At 48.9% G+C, this 18144-nt stretch overlaps 1 protein-coding gene across 1 annotated transcript; it reads left to right on the top strand.

Moving 5' to 3' along the window:
* Window positions 1–12637, top strand: LOC102462034 (cytochrome P450 2H2-like). The gene is made up of 9 exons (XM_006128741.4): window positions 1–222; window positions 954–1116; window positions 1358–1507; window positions 3004–3164; window positions 4018–4194; window positions 4573–4714; window positions 6400–6587; window positions 8417–8558; window positions 11852–12637. The coding sequence occupies exons 1-9, from the start codon at window positions 43–45 to the stop codon at window positions 12031–12033; spliced, it is 1485 nt and encodes a 494-aa protein (XP_006128803.2). The 5' UTR covers window positions 1–42; the 3' UTR covers window positions 12034–12637.
* The last annotated feature ends 5507 nt before the right edge of the window (window positions 12638–18144 follow it).

The following is an 18144-nucleotide window of genomic DNA, read 5'->3' as shown; positions in this document are numbered from 1 at the left end:
GAAATACAAATAATCCCTATTAGCCGTTGCTAACACCCGACAATGGAACCGCTGGGAGCAACCACTGTTTTCCTGGTCATTTGTGTCTCTTGCCTTCTCTTCCTCTCCACATGGAGAAAGACGCCTGGAAGTGGGAAGCTGCCACCCGGGCCTGTTGCTTTCCCCCTCGTTGGGAACATGCTGCAGCTGAGAGAGAAGAGCTTGCCCCTGCATGTAGAGGAGGTAAGGGTATTCTCTTGGTATCCGTTGCTGGGTTGGTATCAGGCATTTAACTCAGCCTAGCTCAAGCCCAGCCTGGTGGCAGTGCCATGTCGGCTCAAATGCCCAACTTACTGCTGCTTAAAACAATCAGTCTTGGATTGCAGATGTAAATGGTTTGGGATAATCCTCTGTCACAGACTCCAGGTGTGCCCTTGGGCATGCCACATAACCTCTCTCTGCCTTCATTTCCCATCTCTAAATTGCTCTATGGACATTTGCCTACATCACAATACGTAGGTTAGGCAGAGACTGCAGCTCAGCATAGAACCAGCTGACATGACTGAATAGATGCCGGAAGCATTTATCTGGTGTTTGAAGGGTCATGTTTACATAGCACTCAGAATCTCTATTAAGGGTCACTCACACACAGACACACACACACACCAATGGGGAAACAAGTATAAAATACACGAATCTAACACAGGATGCACTGAAAAGTCAGGCAGTCCCTGACCTCCAAGACATGTAGGTGCCTAACGCTCACTGAAATCAGTGAAGTGAAGCTCCTAAATAGCTTACAGGATCCTGGCTGAAATGGCCAAGTCTGGGCAGTGATCAGTGGTCAGAATTGACTAGTATTAGCTGAGTGGCAGGAAAGGGTTTGTATAATTTGATCTACTCCCCCCAATTCTTACCCTTTGAGAAGTGGCTCTAAATTAACACACGTTGGCCTTTTTGTTCAATTGTTACAGCTCAGTAGAACGTACGGCCCGATTTTCACGATCTACTTGGGCTCCGAGCGGGTTGTGGTGCTGCATGGATATGACATTGTGAAGGAAGCTCTGGTTGGTCTCGGGGACGAGTTCAGTGGAAGAGGAAGCATGCCATTATTCGAGAGAGCTGCCCAAAGATCAGGTACATGTGGAATAACGTCTGCACATAGAACTGATACGTTTTGTATGGCGAGAACACAGCTAGGAAAAGAGACAGGAAAGAGATAGAGTTTTGTTAATAAGTAATAAAAATGGGAGAGCACAGACACAGAATCAGTGAAGTTGAAGTTGAACCTTTGGCTCAGCCATGTTTGGGTGTTTGTGAAACAGAGAGATAGCTTCGGCTTTCCCTCCTTTCAGGCCTGTTCTCTTCCCGTCTCCAGGTATCGCTTTCACCAACGGGGAGCAGTGGAGACAGCTCCGGCGATTTGCCATCACAACTCTGAGAGATTTTGGGATGGGGAAGAAAAGCATTGAGGAGCGGATCCAGGAGGAAACCCGTTTTATGGTGGAAAGACTCAGAAACACACACGGTGGGGATTGTTTCTTGTCCACTGAACACTGAGCAGAAAGACAAGTCTTGACTTTGCTTTTAATGATGTTATTTGTTTGTGTCTAACATCTTATAACAGAAGCCATGAGCTGCCCCGACAGCAGCCTGTAGTGATGTCATGGGAAAGGATGGGTGAAATGTGCCAGAGATGACCCCTTGTGGTTGCTGCTTTGTCACATTTGTCCCTTGTGATGTGTGACCAAAGCGCAAATGCATGATGCTTGTCTAGAGTGTGTAGACACTGACACAGTGAGCTGCATTAGAGCGGGTTAGTTCCAGTGTGCTGGGTTCGCAAGCCACCTATTCCTATGGTTTGCTAATTCTCATTTTCTTCCCTGCTCCATGTCTGACCCACATTAGGCACCAAGTTTCTAGAGTGAAGGGCCCCGTGGGAATGTTTGAAACCCCTGTGGAAATACACTGGGCTTCATAAAGGACTCTCATTCCCCTGTTTCTCATTCCTCTCCATGGCGTGCGGAGCACAGGGACTTCCCCAGAGCCTTCCTCCTTTGTCAGCCTCTTACTGCCGGCTCAGCTTCTTCCGCTGCCATTCTCATCACTAGACATTCTGCTCCTCTCCGGCCTTTTCACATCACTGCTGAACTGCTGCCTCGCCTCTGGCCTGGGCTGTTCTCATGCACCTGTCTTGTCTTACTCCATGTCTTTGGTCCAGGCGCATTCCTGCCATCTCCATTTCTGTCCCCGACCCACCAGTGACTGCTTCCCCTTCCCCTAGGCTGCTTCCCTGGTGACGTTTTCTCTATCCATCTGACACTGAGCACCTGTCTCCAGCAGCTGTTTGAGAACTTGGGGTGTAGACGAGGGGGGGAGTCTCCACACTTCTGCAGGTGTCAGCAAGGTAGAGTGAGAGCCGCTCCAGCTGGTGCCATCTGGTAATGATGGTACCACCACGCCAGTGATGGTCCAGCCACAGTCCACTGGGCAGCCCCCGTTGTGAAGGGGTTGCAGGGCACCCAGACGTCATGGGGCCTCATGCGATTGGGCCTCTGGGCAGGTCTTCAGAACCACCCAGCGCACATCGCCTGGCTCTCCGACGTTGATTTGAAGGCTCTGGACTCCAGCATCAGCCACTCTCACTGTAGCAGTGTTTGTGAGCCCTGGACTCTTCCAAATCGCTGTACCCTGCTGCCCACTTTGCCCCCACCTATCTTCATGCCTGATGTAGCAGGAGCCGTTCTTGAAATGGGCCTCAGATCAGACATGGACTCAGACAAGGACTGATGGTCCCTGGTGAGGCCAGAATGGGCCAGGCAGAGAGCCACATAGCAAACACATTGTGTGAGAGGTAACTGTAGTGATGGGCAGCCCTAACCTCCCCCTCCCCACGGCATATTGCAGTGGGCCCACCTGGCCCTGTGGGGAGAGACCCCCAATGTCCCCGTGCTGCCACTGACTAGTGTGCACAGAGATGTTCCTGCTGTAAAACTTACTCCTTTTCGTTTTGGTTTGCTCCAGGGCGGCCCTTTGACCCCAGGCTCTTCCTCACCCACGTCTTCTCCAACGTCATCTGCTCCATCGTCTTCGGGGACCGGTTTGACTACGAAGATGAGAACTTTGTTACTTTGATTAGTCTCATCTTGGAAAATGGCAAACTCCATCAATCTCCCTGGGCAGCGGTATGTTGACAGATTTGTTCTGTTCTTATTGACTATAATCGGGGTAGGGGATGGAGATTTCTGACTTTTTAAAATTTTCCTTTAAAATTGTTAGATCAAATTCCCTAGAATGGTCCCCTTTTTCAACCAAAATCACCTCCCAGCTTCTTTCTAATGGCTTTTCAAATTCCATCACAAAACACGTTGTTCGCTCAGAATTCAGTTTGCTCAAGTATATTCTCTATCAACACAATTGGCAGTAATCAGGGAACTCACCAATCAATACAATGATACCAACGCCAATGATAATTCACGCGCCGTAGGACTTCTGTAATGTGCTATGTAATCCCATTCCTCACCTCCAAAGCAAACTTCCTTTCACTTCCATTTCATACCCATCCCCTCCATTTGATTGTGTTTTCTGAAAGCCTCCCCAATTGCACAGTGAAGGGCCAAACGTTCTGCTGATGTGATTCAGGTAAAAGACGTGACGTTAAAATAGCAGAAAATTCAGCCCTGTAACTTCCACCTCAGGAAGTCTAATGCATATTTTCCCTTTAGAGTTTATAATGGTGGATTGCTAGCTAAGAAACTCCGTGGTAGGATGAAGGCTGGGCGCATCTGTGGCTTTTTTCTTCAGTAGAGGGATGTGCGATTTGTTGGAAAGAATGGAGAGTGTCTTTTATGAGGCGTTTTTATCTCTCTTATACTGTCTGACTTAGAGCTTGCGACGTTCTCTTGAATTTTGATTTTGATTAGAAGGCGCCCTAGAAGATTTGAATTTTAGGCCTGTAGTTGTGTCATTGAAGCGAACATGGTCCTTGTCTCTTAAGTCCAGATAAATCAACCTGTGTTTTTCTTTCAACCTTTATAGCTATACAGTTTTTTCCCAACGATCATGGAATATGTCCCTGGGCCTCACCATGGGGTATTTAAAAATTATGAGGAGTTTAGAAGATTTGTTGGGGAGAGAGTGAACACGCATAAAGCGTCTCTGGATCCTAATTGCCCTCGGGACTTCATCGATGCTTTCCTCATCAAAGTCGAAGAGGTAAGTGAGGGCAGCCGCTCTTCCCAATGACTGTGGTGCATCTCATCGGGATTAATTTGTTCAAAAATGACATAGGACATGGCGGTGGGAAAGGCCGAAGGGGAGAAATGGTTTGTACCCAAGGAATGTACGTTATTATGCTCTGTTCTCCTGTTTCATATGAAGTAAAATAAAAATCACCCTGTTACACTGAAAAGGCCCATGCACTGCAGTAATGTTGTTGTAGTCTTAGTTGCTATGGGCCATTTATGTGGGATTTTAATTATGAGAACAGGTGAGTCACCTGTTGGGTGGAAGATGACTCTTTTATGGCCGATAAAAATGTTTCCTAAAGCTTTGCAGTCAAACCTGAAACACCTTCCTCCAATCATTTTTCAGGAGCAAAAGAATGGTGACTCGGTATTTACAGAAGAATGTTTGGTAGGAAGCACGGTTGATTTATTTGTAGGTGGAACAGGGACATCTAGCATCACTCTATACTTTGGACTTCTGGTTCTTCTGAAATTCCCAGAAATAGAAGGTAACAACACATACATACCCTCAAAGTGGTAGACCTAAGGAACATTTGTGGTATGTTTGGGAGGGAGCAGCTTTAACCATGATCTCAAGAGATATTTGGGCACATGAGAACTCTGAGATTTTGGTGGAATAACCAACAAACTAGAAAAGAGCTTCATGTTTGCATTAGCTGAAAAATGGAAGGCAAAAAGCTTTTAAAGTGATAATTAGAAGGAAATAGATTGGCTATCATGGTTTTCCTACCAGCTCAAAGACACTGGAAGGTGTATTTCCAGTAGATAAAAATGTTACCACCATTTTTCAGTGCCAGTTGTGTTTTCTTTTCCTATTAAGGTACTCAGCAATTGGAAATAAATTCTTGACCATTGTACTGTCTTTATACAATGCCTTTGATATTTCTCCAGAACAAATGAAAACACACGTCAGTTCAAGGTACTAAGGATGTCAAGATTCAAAACACTGAAAAAATTAAACACAATTTGCCTTTACCAATAACTGATCTAAAACCCTGTTTGAGCCCCTGGGAACTGTTTTGTTCTATTGTTTATAAACCATGAGTACATCTGTACAATGGACCAAGTGGATGATTCTTTACTGAGACAGTATAACACGACAAATTAAATCTTAAACGTTATGTTAAAAATTGCCCTCTAAACACTTTCAAGGGCATTCTCAAATATTAAGATAAACTTTAAAAATAATGTATAGTCTGGTAGCACTTTATAGACTAACAAAATGTGTAGATCATGGCTTCCAAAGCTGGAGGGCATACCCCTTTTGGGGGGACATGAAGCAATTCCAGGAGGATGCGAGGTGACCTAGCCCCCCGCGTCAATTCCCTCCCCCCCCCCAAGAAAGAGACCGGATTTTCTGTCTCCTCGGCCACTGAGACAGACTTCAAATTGGCCAACTTAAAAGGGCAATGCCAGCTCTGCTCTCAAAAGGGCAAATTTTATTTTATTTTATTTTTTTGCTCAATAAGTTTTGCTGATATTCTTGGAAGAGGGCATGAGGGTTTCTCAAAAATGAAAAATGGGGCATGATATCAAAAAGTTTGGGAACCACTGGTATAGATGGTATCATGAACTTTCATGGGCCCGGCCCACTTCTTCAGATGACCAGAGTTTTTTAAGTTTATCCTGTACAGACTAACTCAGCTACTCCCAAAGCTTCAGATATTAAGGATGCTAGTAAACAGACCTGTTCTAAGAAAAACAACCTGGTCAAATCACATAAACCTGGAAATTGGGAAAGAAAAGTCTCAGGTGTCATTAGATTTATTCATGAAAGAACACATTATTATTTTGGGGTTGAGAAGCAGTAAAATAACAACTTCAGCTTTTCATCGGGAGCAACTGGAATGTCAATGGGAATCACTGAAAAGAAAGCTGCTGAGCTTTCCGGGGGAGACGTGAAGAATGCATGAAGCAATAAATGGATACACAGTGTGTCCCCTTCAGTCACCAGATCACATCACAATGAAGTGAGTTGAAGATGGGTCAGAGGGATTTCCTGCCCCAGGCCCCTGCAGGCAGGAGATCTCATCCAAAGAGCCCCATTGCAACAGTCAGTCTTGTGCCTGTATTGACCATCTGAGCAAAGGGCCCAAGGGCTGAATAGGCCGTTGGGAGTGAATTCCACTCTCAGATTTACCATTATTGTTAAATCTCATTCATCTGGTTACAGAGAAAGTTCACGAAGAGATTGACCGTGTGATTGGCCGAAGCCGAAGCCCCAGCATGGCGGATCGAAGCCAGATGCCCTACACAGATGCTGTGTTACATGAAATCCAGAGATTCCTTGCCATTGTGCCTCTAGGTATCCCACATGCTGTGACTAAGGATGTTCATCTCAAGCAGTACGTGATTCCCAAGGTCAGTTCTGAACATGTGTGTGTGAAAGGCCAAGTTTGTTCACTCTTCTCTCTGTTTAATTTCAAATTATTCCTTCAACATGATTGGTGCGGGGGGGTGTATTTGCTGATTTATCGGTCGTGTTCCAAGTTTTGTTAAGTCCCTCCCAGTCTCTGTGTAAAGCAGAACAGGAGTTGGAAGTGTTCAGGCTTTGCCTTCCTTCCAGCAGGGTCTCGTAGCCCAGCTCCTGCATGTCAATGTGGACTAGAGAATGAATTTAGTAACGTGCGCACCAAGATTGTGAACCCACCCAACCTTTGCTTAGTTCAGGAATTGATGGCTAGCTGATCAATATAAATACAAAGCAAACCAATAACCCCACATTTCAAGGTTTTGATATTTTTAACAGAGTCATGCTTGCGCACTGGGTCAACTCTTTTAAAACACTTGGATGCAATTTCTCTGGACTCGCTGCTTTCAAAATATCTAACTTCAGTAGCTTCTGCGTAATACACTCCATAGTAGTAGTGTGCAGAGATAGAAGGCCAGAAGGGTCCACTGTAATAATCTTCTTTGATTTCCTTTGTAACACAGCTCATAGGCCTTTCTCTGACTAATTCCTTTAATGCAGCTTCTCTCTCACATGCGGGGTGTGTTGCTGATTTAACTAATCATGGTACCAACTACTCAAGAGAGAGATCTTGGAGTCATTGTGGATAGTTTTCTGAAAACATCCAGTCAGTGTGCAGTGGCAGTCAAAAAGAAAATGGAATATTGGGAATCATTTAAAAAGGGATGGAGGATAAGACAGGGAACATCTTATTGCCTCTGTACAAAACCATGATACGCGCACATCTTCAATACTGCGTACAGATGTGGTTGCCGCATCTCAAAAAAGTATATTGGCCTTGGAAAAGGTTCAAGAAAAGGACAACAATAAAAATGTTGAGGGTTTGGAATGGGTCCCATGTGAAGAGAGATTTAAAAGACTGGGATTTTCAGCTTAGAAAAGAGGAGACTAAGCGGGCAATATGATAGGGATCTATAAAATCATGGCGGGTATGGGAAAAGTGAATAAGGAAACGTTATTTACTTGTTCCCATAACATAAGAACTAGGGGTCACCAAGTGAAATTAATTGGTAGCAGGTGGAAAAAAACCAAAATGAAGTATTTCTTCACACAGCACGTAGTCAGCCTGTGGAACTCCTTGCCAGAGGATGTTGAGAGAACCAGGACTTTAACAGAGTTCAAGAAAGAACTAGATTGATTCATGGATGTTAGGTCCTTCAATGGCTTTAGTCTGGATGGGTAGAAATGGTGTACCTAGCCTCTGTCCGTGTCTGGGAATGGTGACAGGAAAGGGATTACTTGATCATTCCCTGCTCTGTTCCTTCCCTTTGGGGCACCAGGCATTCTCCATGATCAAAAGACGGATACTCGGCTAGATGACTCAGTTTGGCTGTTCTTGTGTTCTTAGGTCAGATGCACTCAGTAAATAGTAAAATTTAGCTCCTGTATCCCACAGCACTTTACACAGAGGAGGTAATATCCCCAATTTACAGATGCGGTAACAAGGGATCTGAGACTGAAAATGACTTGCCCAAAGTCACCCCGTGTATCCCATCTATGTCAGTGAGGCAAATGAAAGGTGCCCCAAAGGTGCAGTTCAGTGCGATTAACTCTGCTCGTGAAATGTTAGTATTTATTGGTTTTGCAGAAAGCATGAAGTTGAGGGAATTCAAGAAAATGTTGAGAAACAAATTTGAGTCCCATAGTCAAGGGAATTTAGGAGGCTTCTCTCTTTTGTTGAGTATCCACTTTAACTTTTTTTCTGCATTTGCTAATTCAGGACACCACGATATTCCCTGCACTGAAGTCAGTTCTGTATGACAACAAGGAATTTCCAAATCCAGAGCAATTCAACCCGGGACACTTCTTGGACAAAAATGGAGCCTTTAAGAAGAGTGACTACTTCATGCCTTTTTCTGCAGGTAAAAGATGCTGGTTTTGTTTCAGATCCTGGCCTGTCTCCAAGCTTTGCCTGGTCGCTCTCAGACTGGTTTGTGCGCGGTGTTTTCAGGTGGCCTGTGAAGCAGAGTCTCTCACGCTAGGAAGGCATCTGTCAGTCTTTGCAAGAGTGCTACTTCCTGCTCATTGGTCTGAAGTGAGTGTTTGGACTAGACACACACTCCATTCTCTACATCCTCCCTGGAAACTTCCTGTCTTGCTTTGTGTGGTGTCTGTCTGGTGTAAATGAATCCGTGATCAAAGGTGCAGACAACGCTAACGTTGAAGGGAATACCAAACCTACAGTAGCCATCTGCGTAGTCATGTGCAGAAATAGCACTGAAATGCAGGACTGGAAGGGACATCGAGAGTTCATAAAGTTCAGCTCCCTGTGCTGATGTGGAACCACATAAATATTGACCATCCCTGAATGGTGATTGTCCGCCTCTTCTTAAATCCTTCCTGTGACAGGAATTCCACAGCCTTCGTAGCAAGCCTGATGCAGAGTTTGACTAACTCTATTTTTAATAAACTTAAAAAACAACAAATAGCCGAGTTCATCTATACAGGATAATCTTAAAAAACAACAAATGGTCTGGTAGCACTTCATAGGCTAACAAGACATGTCGATGGCATCATGAGCTTTCATGGGCACAGCCCACTTCTGCAGATGATCGGAGTTTGTCTTCAAAGAGGACTGCGGAAGTGGGCGGTGCCCACGAAAGCTCGTGTGATGCCATCGACATGTTTTGTTAGTCTATAAAGTGCTACCAGACCATTTGTTGTTTAAGTTTAACTCAGCTACCCCTGGAAGCTTCTATTATTAATTTTCTTCTCTAATCTAAATCTCCCTGATTGCAGAGTAAACCCATTCCTACTTGTCCTACCGCTAGGGGACATGGAGAACAATTGATACCCTAATTGCTGGTATAAGAGGACGGGAATCTGTAGTCTCGTTATTGTGTCCCTGGTCTGTTATCTTTTCTGATGACTACACTGGTCCAGGGATCAGCTTTTCTAAACCTTTGAGCAGGATTCATTTTGTTGCTGTAGGCCAGTCCTGGAGGGGTTCCTCCGCCTCCGGGTCAGTGGGCAGCCAGTCTGCCCCACTGCACAGACTCTTAAAATAGTCCCTGAGTCAGTATTCCCACAACCCGGCTTTGCTCAGGATGGGGCAAGAGGCAAACAGTTCAGGTGCCTGTCTTTGCTTCAGGTCCGGGCCAAAGATAAGAGTTCAATACAGTTTTGAGCCCTGGCGCTAGGTCAGGGTGGGGCAGCAAGCAAACAACGCACAGTTACAGGTTTCCAAGCCCAGGCCTTGTTCTAGGTGGGGCAATAAGCTCTTAATGAGGAGAGTCCTGGCCCTGGTTCAGGGCATGGCCACAAACACAACACAGGTTTGGGTCTCCTTGTTCAGGAGAGAGGCAGGCAGTTCTCCTGCAGTAGCGGGGAGGGGGAGACTGCCACCTGGTAGGTGGGGGGGCGGACGCAGGCCTGCCCTCTCCTCTGCACCCCGGCCCAGAGCCCTAAATGCAGCCAAGCAGCTGTGGCTGGCTCGGCAGAGGCTCCTTGGGGTCCCGCTGGTCCTCAGGGTCCCGGGGTACAGGCTGGTGTCGGGGTTCCGGCAGGTCCTGTGGGTTAGCCGCATTTGGAGGCTTGGGCCATGCCCCAGTCTCCCCAACAGGGAGCACTGGGCAGGCCTCTGGTTCCTTTGGGTCAGAGGGTAGGCCTGTTGGAGGGCCCAGCCAGGTCTCTGCATCCCCGTCAGGGAGTTCTGTGTCAGCCTTGGGGTCGGAGGCAGTTGGAGGCCTGAGCCAGGTCTTGGCCTCTCTGCAGGCCTCTGGCACCTCCAGAGGCTGGGCCCAGACTGAGTCCTCAGCCTGGCTACTTATAGGCCTAGCTCCACCCACTGACGTCCAGACAGGTGACAAGGAAGGGGATAGGCTGTGCCCAAAATGGCTCCCAAACGGGTTCCTCCATCTCCGGGTCAGTGGGCGGCCAGTCCGCCCCACTACAGTTGCGTTACTCCGAAATCTCTCCAATTTATCCACGTTTCCAAGGGAGGAGCCCAGAATGGGACAGGCTGCTCCAGTGGAGATGTCACTAGTGCTGAGCAGAGCAGGAGATGCCTGCCATGCCTTGCATAACCCACGCCCGCTAATACAGCCCAGAATGTTGTTAGCCTTTTCTGCAACTACATCACACGCTTTGTCTATTTAACGTGTGATCCAGCCCTTTCAGCAGGACCACTGCTTCACTGCTGTCTCTCATGGAATAGTTGTGCAAATATGAGACTCACAGGCTATGTCTACACTGCAGGCTTTTTGCACAAGAACAGCTGTTCTTCCGCATAAACTTGCAAAGTGTCTACACTACACTCGCGTTCTTGCGCAAGTAAATTTACAGTAAAGTGTCGGAAAACAGGGCTTCTTGCGCAAGAGTTATTCCTCTCCCCACGAGGAGTAAGCCTTCTTGTGCAAGAGCTCTCCCACAAGAAGGCAGTGTAGACAGGCAACAAGGGTTTCTTGCACAAGAAAGCCCTATGGCTAAAATGGCCATCAGACCTTTCTTGCGCAAGAGAGGTCCACACTGCCATGGACGCACTTGCGCAAGAGCACATCTCTTCCACAAAAGCACATGGCAGTGTGAACGTGCTCTTGTGGAAGTCCTTTTGCACAAGAACTCTTGCGTAAAACAGTTCTTGCGCAAGAAGCCTACAGTGTAGACGTAGCCACACTGAATTCTGTTATCCAAGTCATTCATGAAAATATTAACCAGTGCCAGTCTCCGGAACCACCTTTGCAGGACTCCGCTATAGCCACCCTTCCACTTTGAACTAAACTTTAGATAGCTACTTTGAGCAAGTGTTTTTTTGATAATTGACAGTTCAACCATCTAATGGTAATTTCATCTAGACCACATGACCCTGGTTTGTAGGGTCCTCTCTCTGCTAGGCCACTAACCCTGTTGTAGAAGTCTTTTGGTCTGAATTAGCTTGATTTGATCTTCACAAATTCACACCGGCTTGGCTATTCCTCATCAATCTATTATCATCTATGTTCTTAGAATTTGATTTAGTAAGTTCCCATGTCTTTCCAGGTTACAGTTCCCCTGGTCCTCTTTCATGCCTCTCTGATCTCTTAGGGGTCAGCCATTATCCTCAATCTGTGTGTGCATCTAACCTTAATCCTGAGTTGTTGCTTCCATAACAACTGTATTTAAAATGTGTTACCCAGTAATATCTCCCGTGCAAACTCAAAATTCCTTTTCCTTGCAGGGAAACGGATCTGCTTGGGAGAGGGCCTGGCTCGCATGGAGCTCTTTTTGATACTCACAGCGATTTTACAGAACTTCACCTTGAAACCCGTGGTTGAACCCAAAGATATTGATATTACTCCACTAACGACTTTTGTGGGAAATGTACCAAAACCGTTTGAGCTCCGTGTTCTTTACCGGTAAAGGTTACCTCAGTACATGGGCAGCGCGTGTGGTAGGCACAGGAATGCGGTATCTACACACAGCTGATGCTGATGCTGATGCTGGGGCTGTGGTAGCCATGACTCTTCCCTTCCCTATCTTCCATGCTAGCAGAAGTTTTTATTATAGTTCGTGCATGTTCCAGGGTGACTGGGGAGGCCTTATTTGCTATTCAGCTTCCTGGTGTCTTGTACTTCCTGTATCCATACCGGTGAACCTGGGGGGCAGAGTGGCAGATAGCCTCCTAAGCTGCCCCAGAACCTGCATAGAACATAAAAGCGCAAGTTTGTTCTGTCACTTCCAGCAGGAGATGGTGGAACACGCTAGACCCTCCGGAGACCCCAGGTGCTGGACTCCTTGCTTTGTATTTTCTTTCCTTCCCTCCCTGCTAGGCCCCTCACTCATCCTCTATCCCTGCCTGGCTGCTGGGCACCCCTTCCAGCTTCTTAGGTAGCTTAATTGTCTGAATAACAAGCCTTGTGGATAAGAGGGAAGCAGTAGACCTGGTATGTCTAGATTGTAGTAAAGCATGTAATACGGTCTCGCATGATCATCTCATTAATAAAACGGGGAAATATAATGTCAATGGGGCTACTTTAAGGTGGGTGCATAACCGGTTGGATAACCACTGTGCGTGAGTTGCCATCAATACTGGAAGGGCATAGTGAGTGGTGTTCTGCAGGGATCTGTTTTGGGACCAGTTCTGAGCTATAGTTTCATCAATCATTAAATGATGTCATAGAGGGTACACTTAGAAGGTTTGCAGAGGATACCAAGCTAGGTGGGGTTGCAAACAGTGTTCCCTGGAAACTGCAGGGCAGCTCAGACATGCAGCTGATTAATTAGCCCTGTCCGGTCAGGGGCTGAGGGCTCCATGCAGGGAGGATGGTGCCGATTAAGCAGCTGCGGGTCTATGTTACCCTAGAGCGTAGAAGGAACATTCAATACAGTTTCTGTGTTGCGTGAGGCTGATGTGAGATCTTTCCCCTCGTGGCCTAGTGGGTCTTCGTCACAAGTGCTACAGCAGTGGAGCTGCATCAGTGCTGCTCTCTGACATGAGACACGGGCACCAACAACGTCTCGGGGATCTGGGAGCCTAGGAACACCTGGCTGCTCAGCCCGTCACCAGACAGTTGCGCTGGAATCAGCGCCTTCCTGTGAAGTGCTGCATTTTCTGTGACATGCGGGGCTGAGGTCACAGATGTAGGTTCATTGACTTGAACTCCAAAAAGCCTGTTTTCTGGCAGCTCACCAGGAAATCAACAGATTTCGGTGAAATGTTTCTCTTTCCTTGAATGAGCATTTTCTGCTGCCTCTCACCTCCTGCTGGACCCCACAACGAATGTGAATACTCTGGATGGAGAATGCAACCGCTTCCCCCTTTGTTCCCTGCCCGTCCTTCCAGCACAACTCGCGACTCGCTCCACCCACGAGATGTACCCACAACGTCTCTGGGACGCCAGCGAAGGCGTTACTCCATTTTGTACCAACTCCCCCAGTTCTGCCCTTCCCTCCCACTTGTGCACGGACACCAAAGATGTGGAGCTCGCTCTCCCACTACGTTCCCTCTTGTTACTCTACTACCCTGTTGTAAGTCTCCCCCAGCATGCAGCTCCCTGGCAGGGTCGCCATTTTCATACCTCTCCGTGGGCGTTGTCACCTGCCCCCTTTGTGCCTAGTTCAGAGCCCCTCTCACTGGGTTAGCTAGTCGGTGGCAGAGGTTCCCTTCCCCTTCTTGGTCAGGAGGACGCCATCTCTTTCTAGCAGAGCGTGTTCCAAGAGGAGCATCACATGATGGGGGAATCCAGAACCCGCCTGTGGCCCATCTGTTCCGCCATGTGCTCCTGTGTCCCAGGGATGCACGATCCTGTCTCCGGAAAAGCCAGAGAGCGAGGAGCGTTCCTGCTCCTACAGTTCTCGTAGCAGACTGAACGGTGCTGGAAACACTGGCTCCCTCTTCCCTTGCCAGGTGCGCAGCTGAGGAGCCAGCGACAGGCGCTCAGGTTACTAAGGAGTCGAGCTCCCAGGAGTCCTGGTCACTTGCTGGTCCAGATGCTAGCAGCTGGGTGTGTGGGTGAGGAGGCAGGGAGCGAGGCAGAGATGTCACAATTGACACATTTTTGTGAAACGTTTCACTGCTGAGCAATCGGTGTTTTCTATTGGAGAATTTCCAACCCGTTCCATCTGGTGTCATGGGGTGGCTTCCCACACTAGCTCTGAGTGCAGGAGGGGCCTATTAATTTTACATGGTGCATGTGGAGGTGATGCAGGGCCTGAGAGAGCAGGTGGAGCAGTGAGAACATGAAGAGGCTGGAAATCAGGGCCAAGAAGGAAATCCAGGGGAGAGGAATCCCTGACTTCTGCCCTTGCTGAGGAGTCTGGCAAGCGGCCATAGGGGTTGAGGCAGAGGACCTAAAGAGGACCTAAAGGAAGCTCTGGTGCTGAAGCCACAGAAGGAGCAATGGGGTAGGATCGGGCACAAGGAAACAAAAACTGGAGCTTGCTCGTCACAGAGAGCTGGGCTGGAACGCGGCCCAGTCTCGAGGTGGGAGCCCTCTGGGGCAGAGCGATGGGGGCAGGCCGTGAGCCACTGGCAGAAAGCAGCGCCACGCAGGGCGAGAGCTAATTCCAGTGCTTAACTGGTGTCACCTAGGGCCAAGGACCACTAAGAAAATAGCAATTAAAAAGGGACCCCTTATATCAGGGGCCCTAACACAAGTAGTAGTAAGCATCCCTACCCAACTGTGACTAAGGAACAGTATGGAGCAGTGTAGGGATTTCATCTGGGAGGCAGGAAGCCGGGGCCCAAATGTTCCGGTGAGTCAGGAGGAAAAGAAGAGGAGACAGGAGAGAACCCCAAGAAAGCAAACCCCTGTTCCATTCAGAGGGGCCGGTGGCATTAGGATGGATGGTGCGGTGCTGCTGAGGCCTGGGACCTAATTGCAAGCTCTCAGGGAGGAGCTCGAGGAAGATCCCTGCGGAAAACTGCCACGGGCGGGTGGATCACTGATCATGGACAGTGACTCTTCTCCCTCCCTCGTCACGGCTCTTTTGTTTACTATCAAGCCCAGTGTAAATAATTGTTACCTGGGGGACCAATCAGTGCGCATAGTCTCTCTTTCATTGATTAAGTAAGTGAACATTCTTATGAGCTTTCTTTCTGTAAACGTTTTACTCAGAGAAAGACGGATTTGTTTGAGGCTTTGATTCTTTTTGAGGGGTGGGTTCCTGGGTGCTGTGAACTAGACCTGCCTACTCCCAGAGCTGAACTGGTCCAGTGTGTCTATTGCCAGCCCTGGGGAGGCAGAAGGCAGTGCCACTCACGTACCTGAGCCCTCCTCCCCCCTCCAGTTCCCAATTCTTTCCTTCCCCTGCTGCTGCCCGCAAATAAAACCTCCCATTCTTTGAACAATGGTCTCTTTATTGGTTGAACTGCAGGGCTGGGTGGGGGATTAAAGGCAAACACAAGGCATGCAGGGGCAACTTGTGGAGAGCCACGTGGAAGAGGCTCAAAAGAGGCCTTGAACAATACTGTCTTCAAAGCCTCTCTGATTTTCCCTGCCCCTCGCTGTGCTCTCCTTATGGAGTTGGTGTCTGCCTGCTCAAGTTCTCTGGTGCTCTGCCTCAGCCCCGTACTCTGACAGATAGAGAGGTCTCTCAGAGATTATGGAGCGCACAACACCCTGCCACCACAAGGGACGTGTTGCTTTCGCTGACATCAAGGCCGAGTCAGGAGACTCCTGAGCCTTCCCTTTAAATGTCCAAATGCACGTTCGACCACCATCCTGCCCTCACTCAGCCTGTTGTTGAACTCCTCCAGGCTGGTGTCTGGGCTGCCCGTGTACAGGTTCAAGAGCCATGGAAGCCAGGGGTAGGCTTGGTCGTCGAGTATCACTATTGGCATTTCCACCTCTCCAACTCTGATTTTCCTGTCTGGATAAAAGCGCCGCTCTGCATCTTCCAGAAGAAGCAGGAGTTCCGAAATATGCAGGCGTCCTGCACCTTTCTGAGCTATCCCACGCTAATGTCGGCGAAATGGCCTGCAGCACCAGGGAGAAGGCCCCCTTGCAGTTGATGTAGTCCGAGGCATGGTGTCAGGGTCCAAGATGGGGAGGTGCATTCCATCTGTGACCTCACGGCACTTAGGGAACCCGATCACTGCAAAGCCGTGCGCTATGGTGTCCACATTTCCCAGAGTCACAACTCTCTATAGCACAAGGGCATCAATAGCCTCGGCTACTTGTGCAGCAGCAACCCCCACTGAGAGGCCACTCATCGGTAGCTGTCTGGCGCTCCAAGCGTCCAAGGGGAAATTGCCACACGCTTCTCCACAGCCCGAGTGGCTCTCCTTCGGGGAATTCTGGTGCCTCAGGGCAGGGGCAAGCCATTTGCAAGGTTCCAGGAATGTGACCGAACGCAGACAGAAGTTCTGTAGCCGCTGCAGATTGTCCCATGTGCGCATCACATCGCACCCTGAGCTTGTTTCATGGCCCCAGGACCAGCGTTGCACTGTGTCCTGAGGATTGACTGGCGGCTGCCCTAGCATCAGAGCAAGGCCGGGATGCCATGCCCAGCTTTGTCCGAATCCTCTTCCTGGCAGAGGGACCTGGGTACGCTCTCCAAGTACTGCACCAGTGGGCGCCCCGCAACACACATCACCTACCCAACTGTGACTAAGGAACAGTATGGAGCAGTGTAGGGATTTCATCTGGGAGGCAGGAAGCCGGGGCCCAAATGTTCCGGTGGGTCAGGAGGAAAAGAAGAGGAGACAGGAGAGAACCCCAAGAAAGCAAACCCCTGTTCCATTCAGAGGGGCTGGTGGCATTAGGATGGATGGTGCGGTGCTGCCGAGGCCTGTGACCAGCATTTCTTATGCCCAAGTATAGCGCTCTTAACTGGTGCAGGTCCAGTGTTCTCAAATCCATCTGACACCAATGGAAAACCTGCTCCATTTCCTTTACAAGGGAATTGCACAAGTGGCAGGGGTGTTTATCAAATGTGATTTGCTTTGGGTCAGAGATTTGTCTGCAGCAGGGTGGGAAGGCAGGACAGGGGAAGAGAGGAGAGAGACAGTAGGGAAGGAGATGGCCTGGGCAGAGCAAGCGTGGAGTCTGGGTGGGACCATGTGCAGAAAACACCTGCAGCGGCTTTAGCCAGGCTCCACAGGTGGCAGCTTCCCCCACTGCCCACGTGTGAGGCTGATGTGAGATCTCTCCCCTGGAGGCTTAGTGGGTCTTCATCACAAGTGCTACAGCAGTGGAGCTGCATCAGTGCTGCTCTCTGACACGAGACACGGGCGCTAACAACGTCTCAGGGATCTGGGAGCCTAGGAACACCCGCTGCTCAGCCCGTCACCAGACAGTTGCGCTGGAATCAGCGCCTTCCTGTGAAGTGCTGCATTTTCTGTGACATGCGGGGCTGAGGTCACAGATGTAGGTTCATTGACTTGAACTCCAAAAAGCCTGTTTTCTGGCAGCTCACCAGGAAATCAACAGATTTCGGTGAAATGTTTCTCTTTCCTTGAATGGGCATTTTCTGCTGCCTCTCACCTCCTGCTGGACCCCACAATGAATGTGAATACTCTGGATGTAGAATGCAACCGCTTCCCCCTTTGTTCCCTGCCCGTCCTTCCAGCATAACTCGCGACTCGCTCCACCCACGAGATGTACCCACCACGTCTCTGGGACGCCAGCGAAGGCGTTACTCCATTTTGTACCAACTCCCCCAGTTCTGCCCTTCCCTCCCACTTCTCCTGCCACTTGGGCGCAGACACCTGAGATGTGGAGCTCTCTCTCCCACTACGTTCCCTCTTGTTACTCTACTACCCTGTTGTAAGTCTCCCCCAGCATGCAGCTCCCTGGCAGGGTCGCCATTTTCATACCTCCCCGTGGGCGTTGTCACCTGCCCCCTTTGTGCCTAGTTCAGAGACCGTCTGGCTGGGTTAGTGGGTTGTTGGCAGAGATTCCCTTCCCCTTCTAGGTCAGGACACAATATCTTCCCAGCAGAGCGTGTTCCCAGAAGAGCATCCCATGGTGGGGGAACCCAGAACCCGCCTGTGGGCCCATCTGCTCCGCCATGCGCTCCTCTGTCCCA

Source organism: Pelodiscus sinensis, chromosome 8 (genome assembly GCF_049634645.1).
Source record: "Pelodiscus sinensis isolate JC-2024 chromosome 8, ASM4963464v1, whole genome shotgun sequence".
In the NCBI taxonomy this organism is placed as follows: Eukaryota; Metazoa; Chordata; order Testudines; family Trionychidae; genus Pelodiscus; species Pelodiscus sinensis.
The sequence above is the reverse complement of the archived record's forward strand: the minus strand, read 5'-3'. Positions and strand labels throughout refer to the sequence as shown.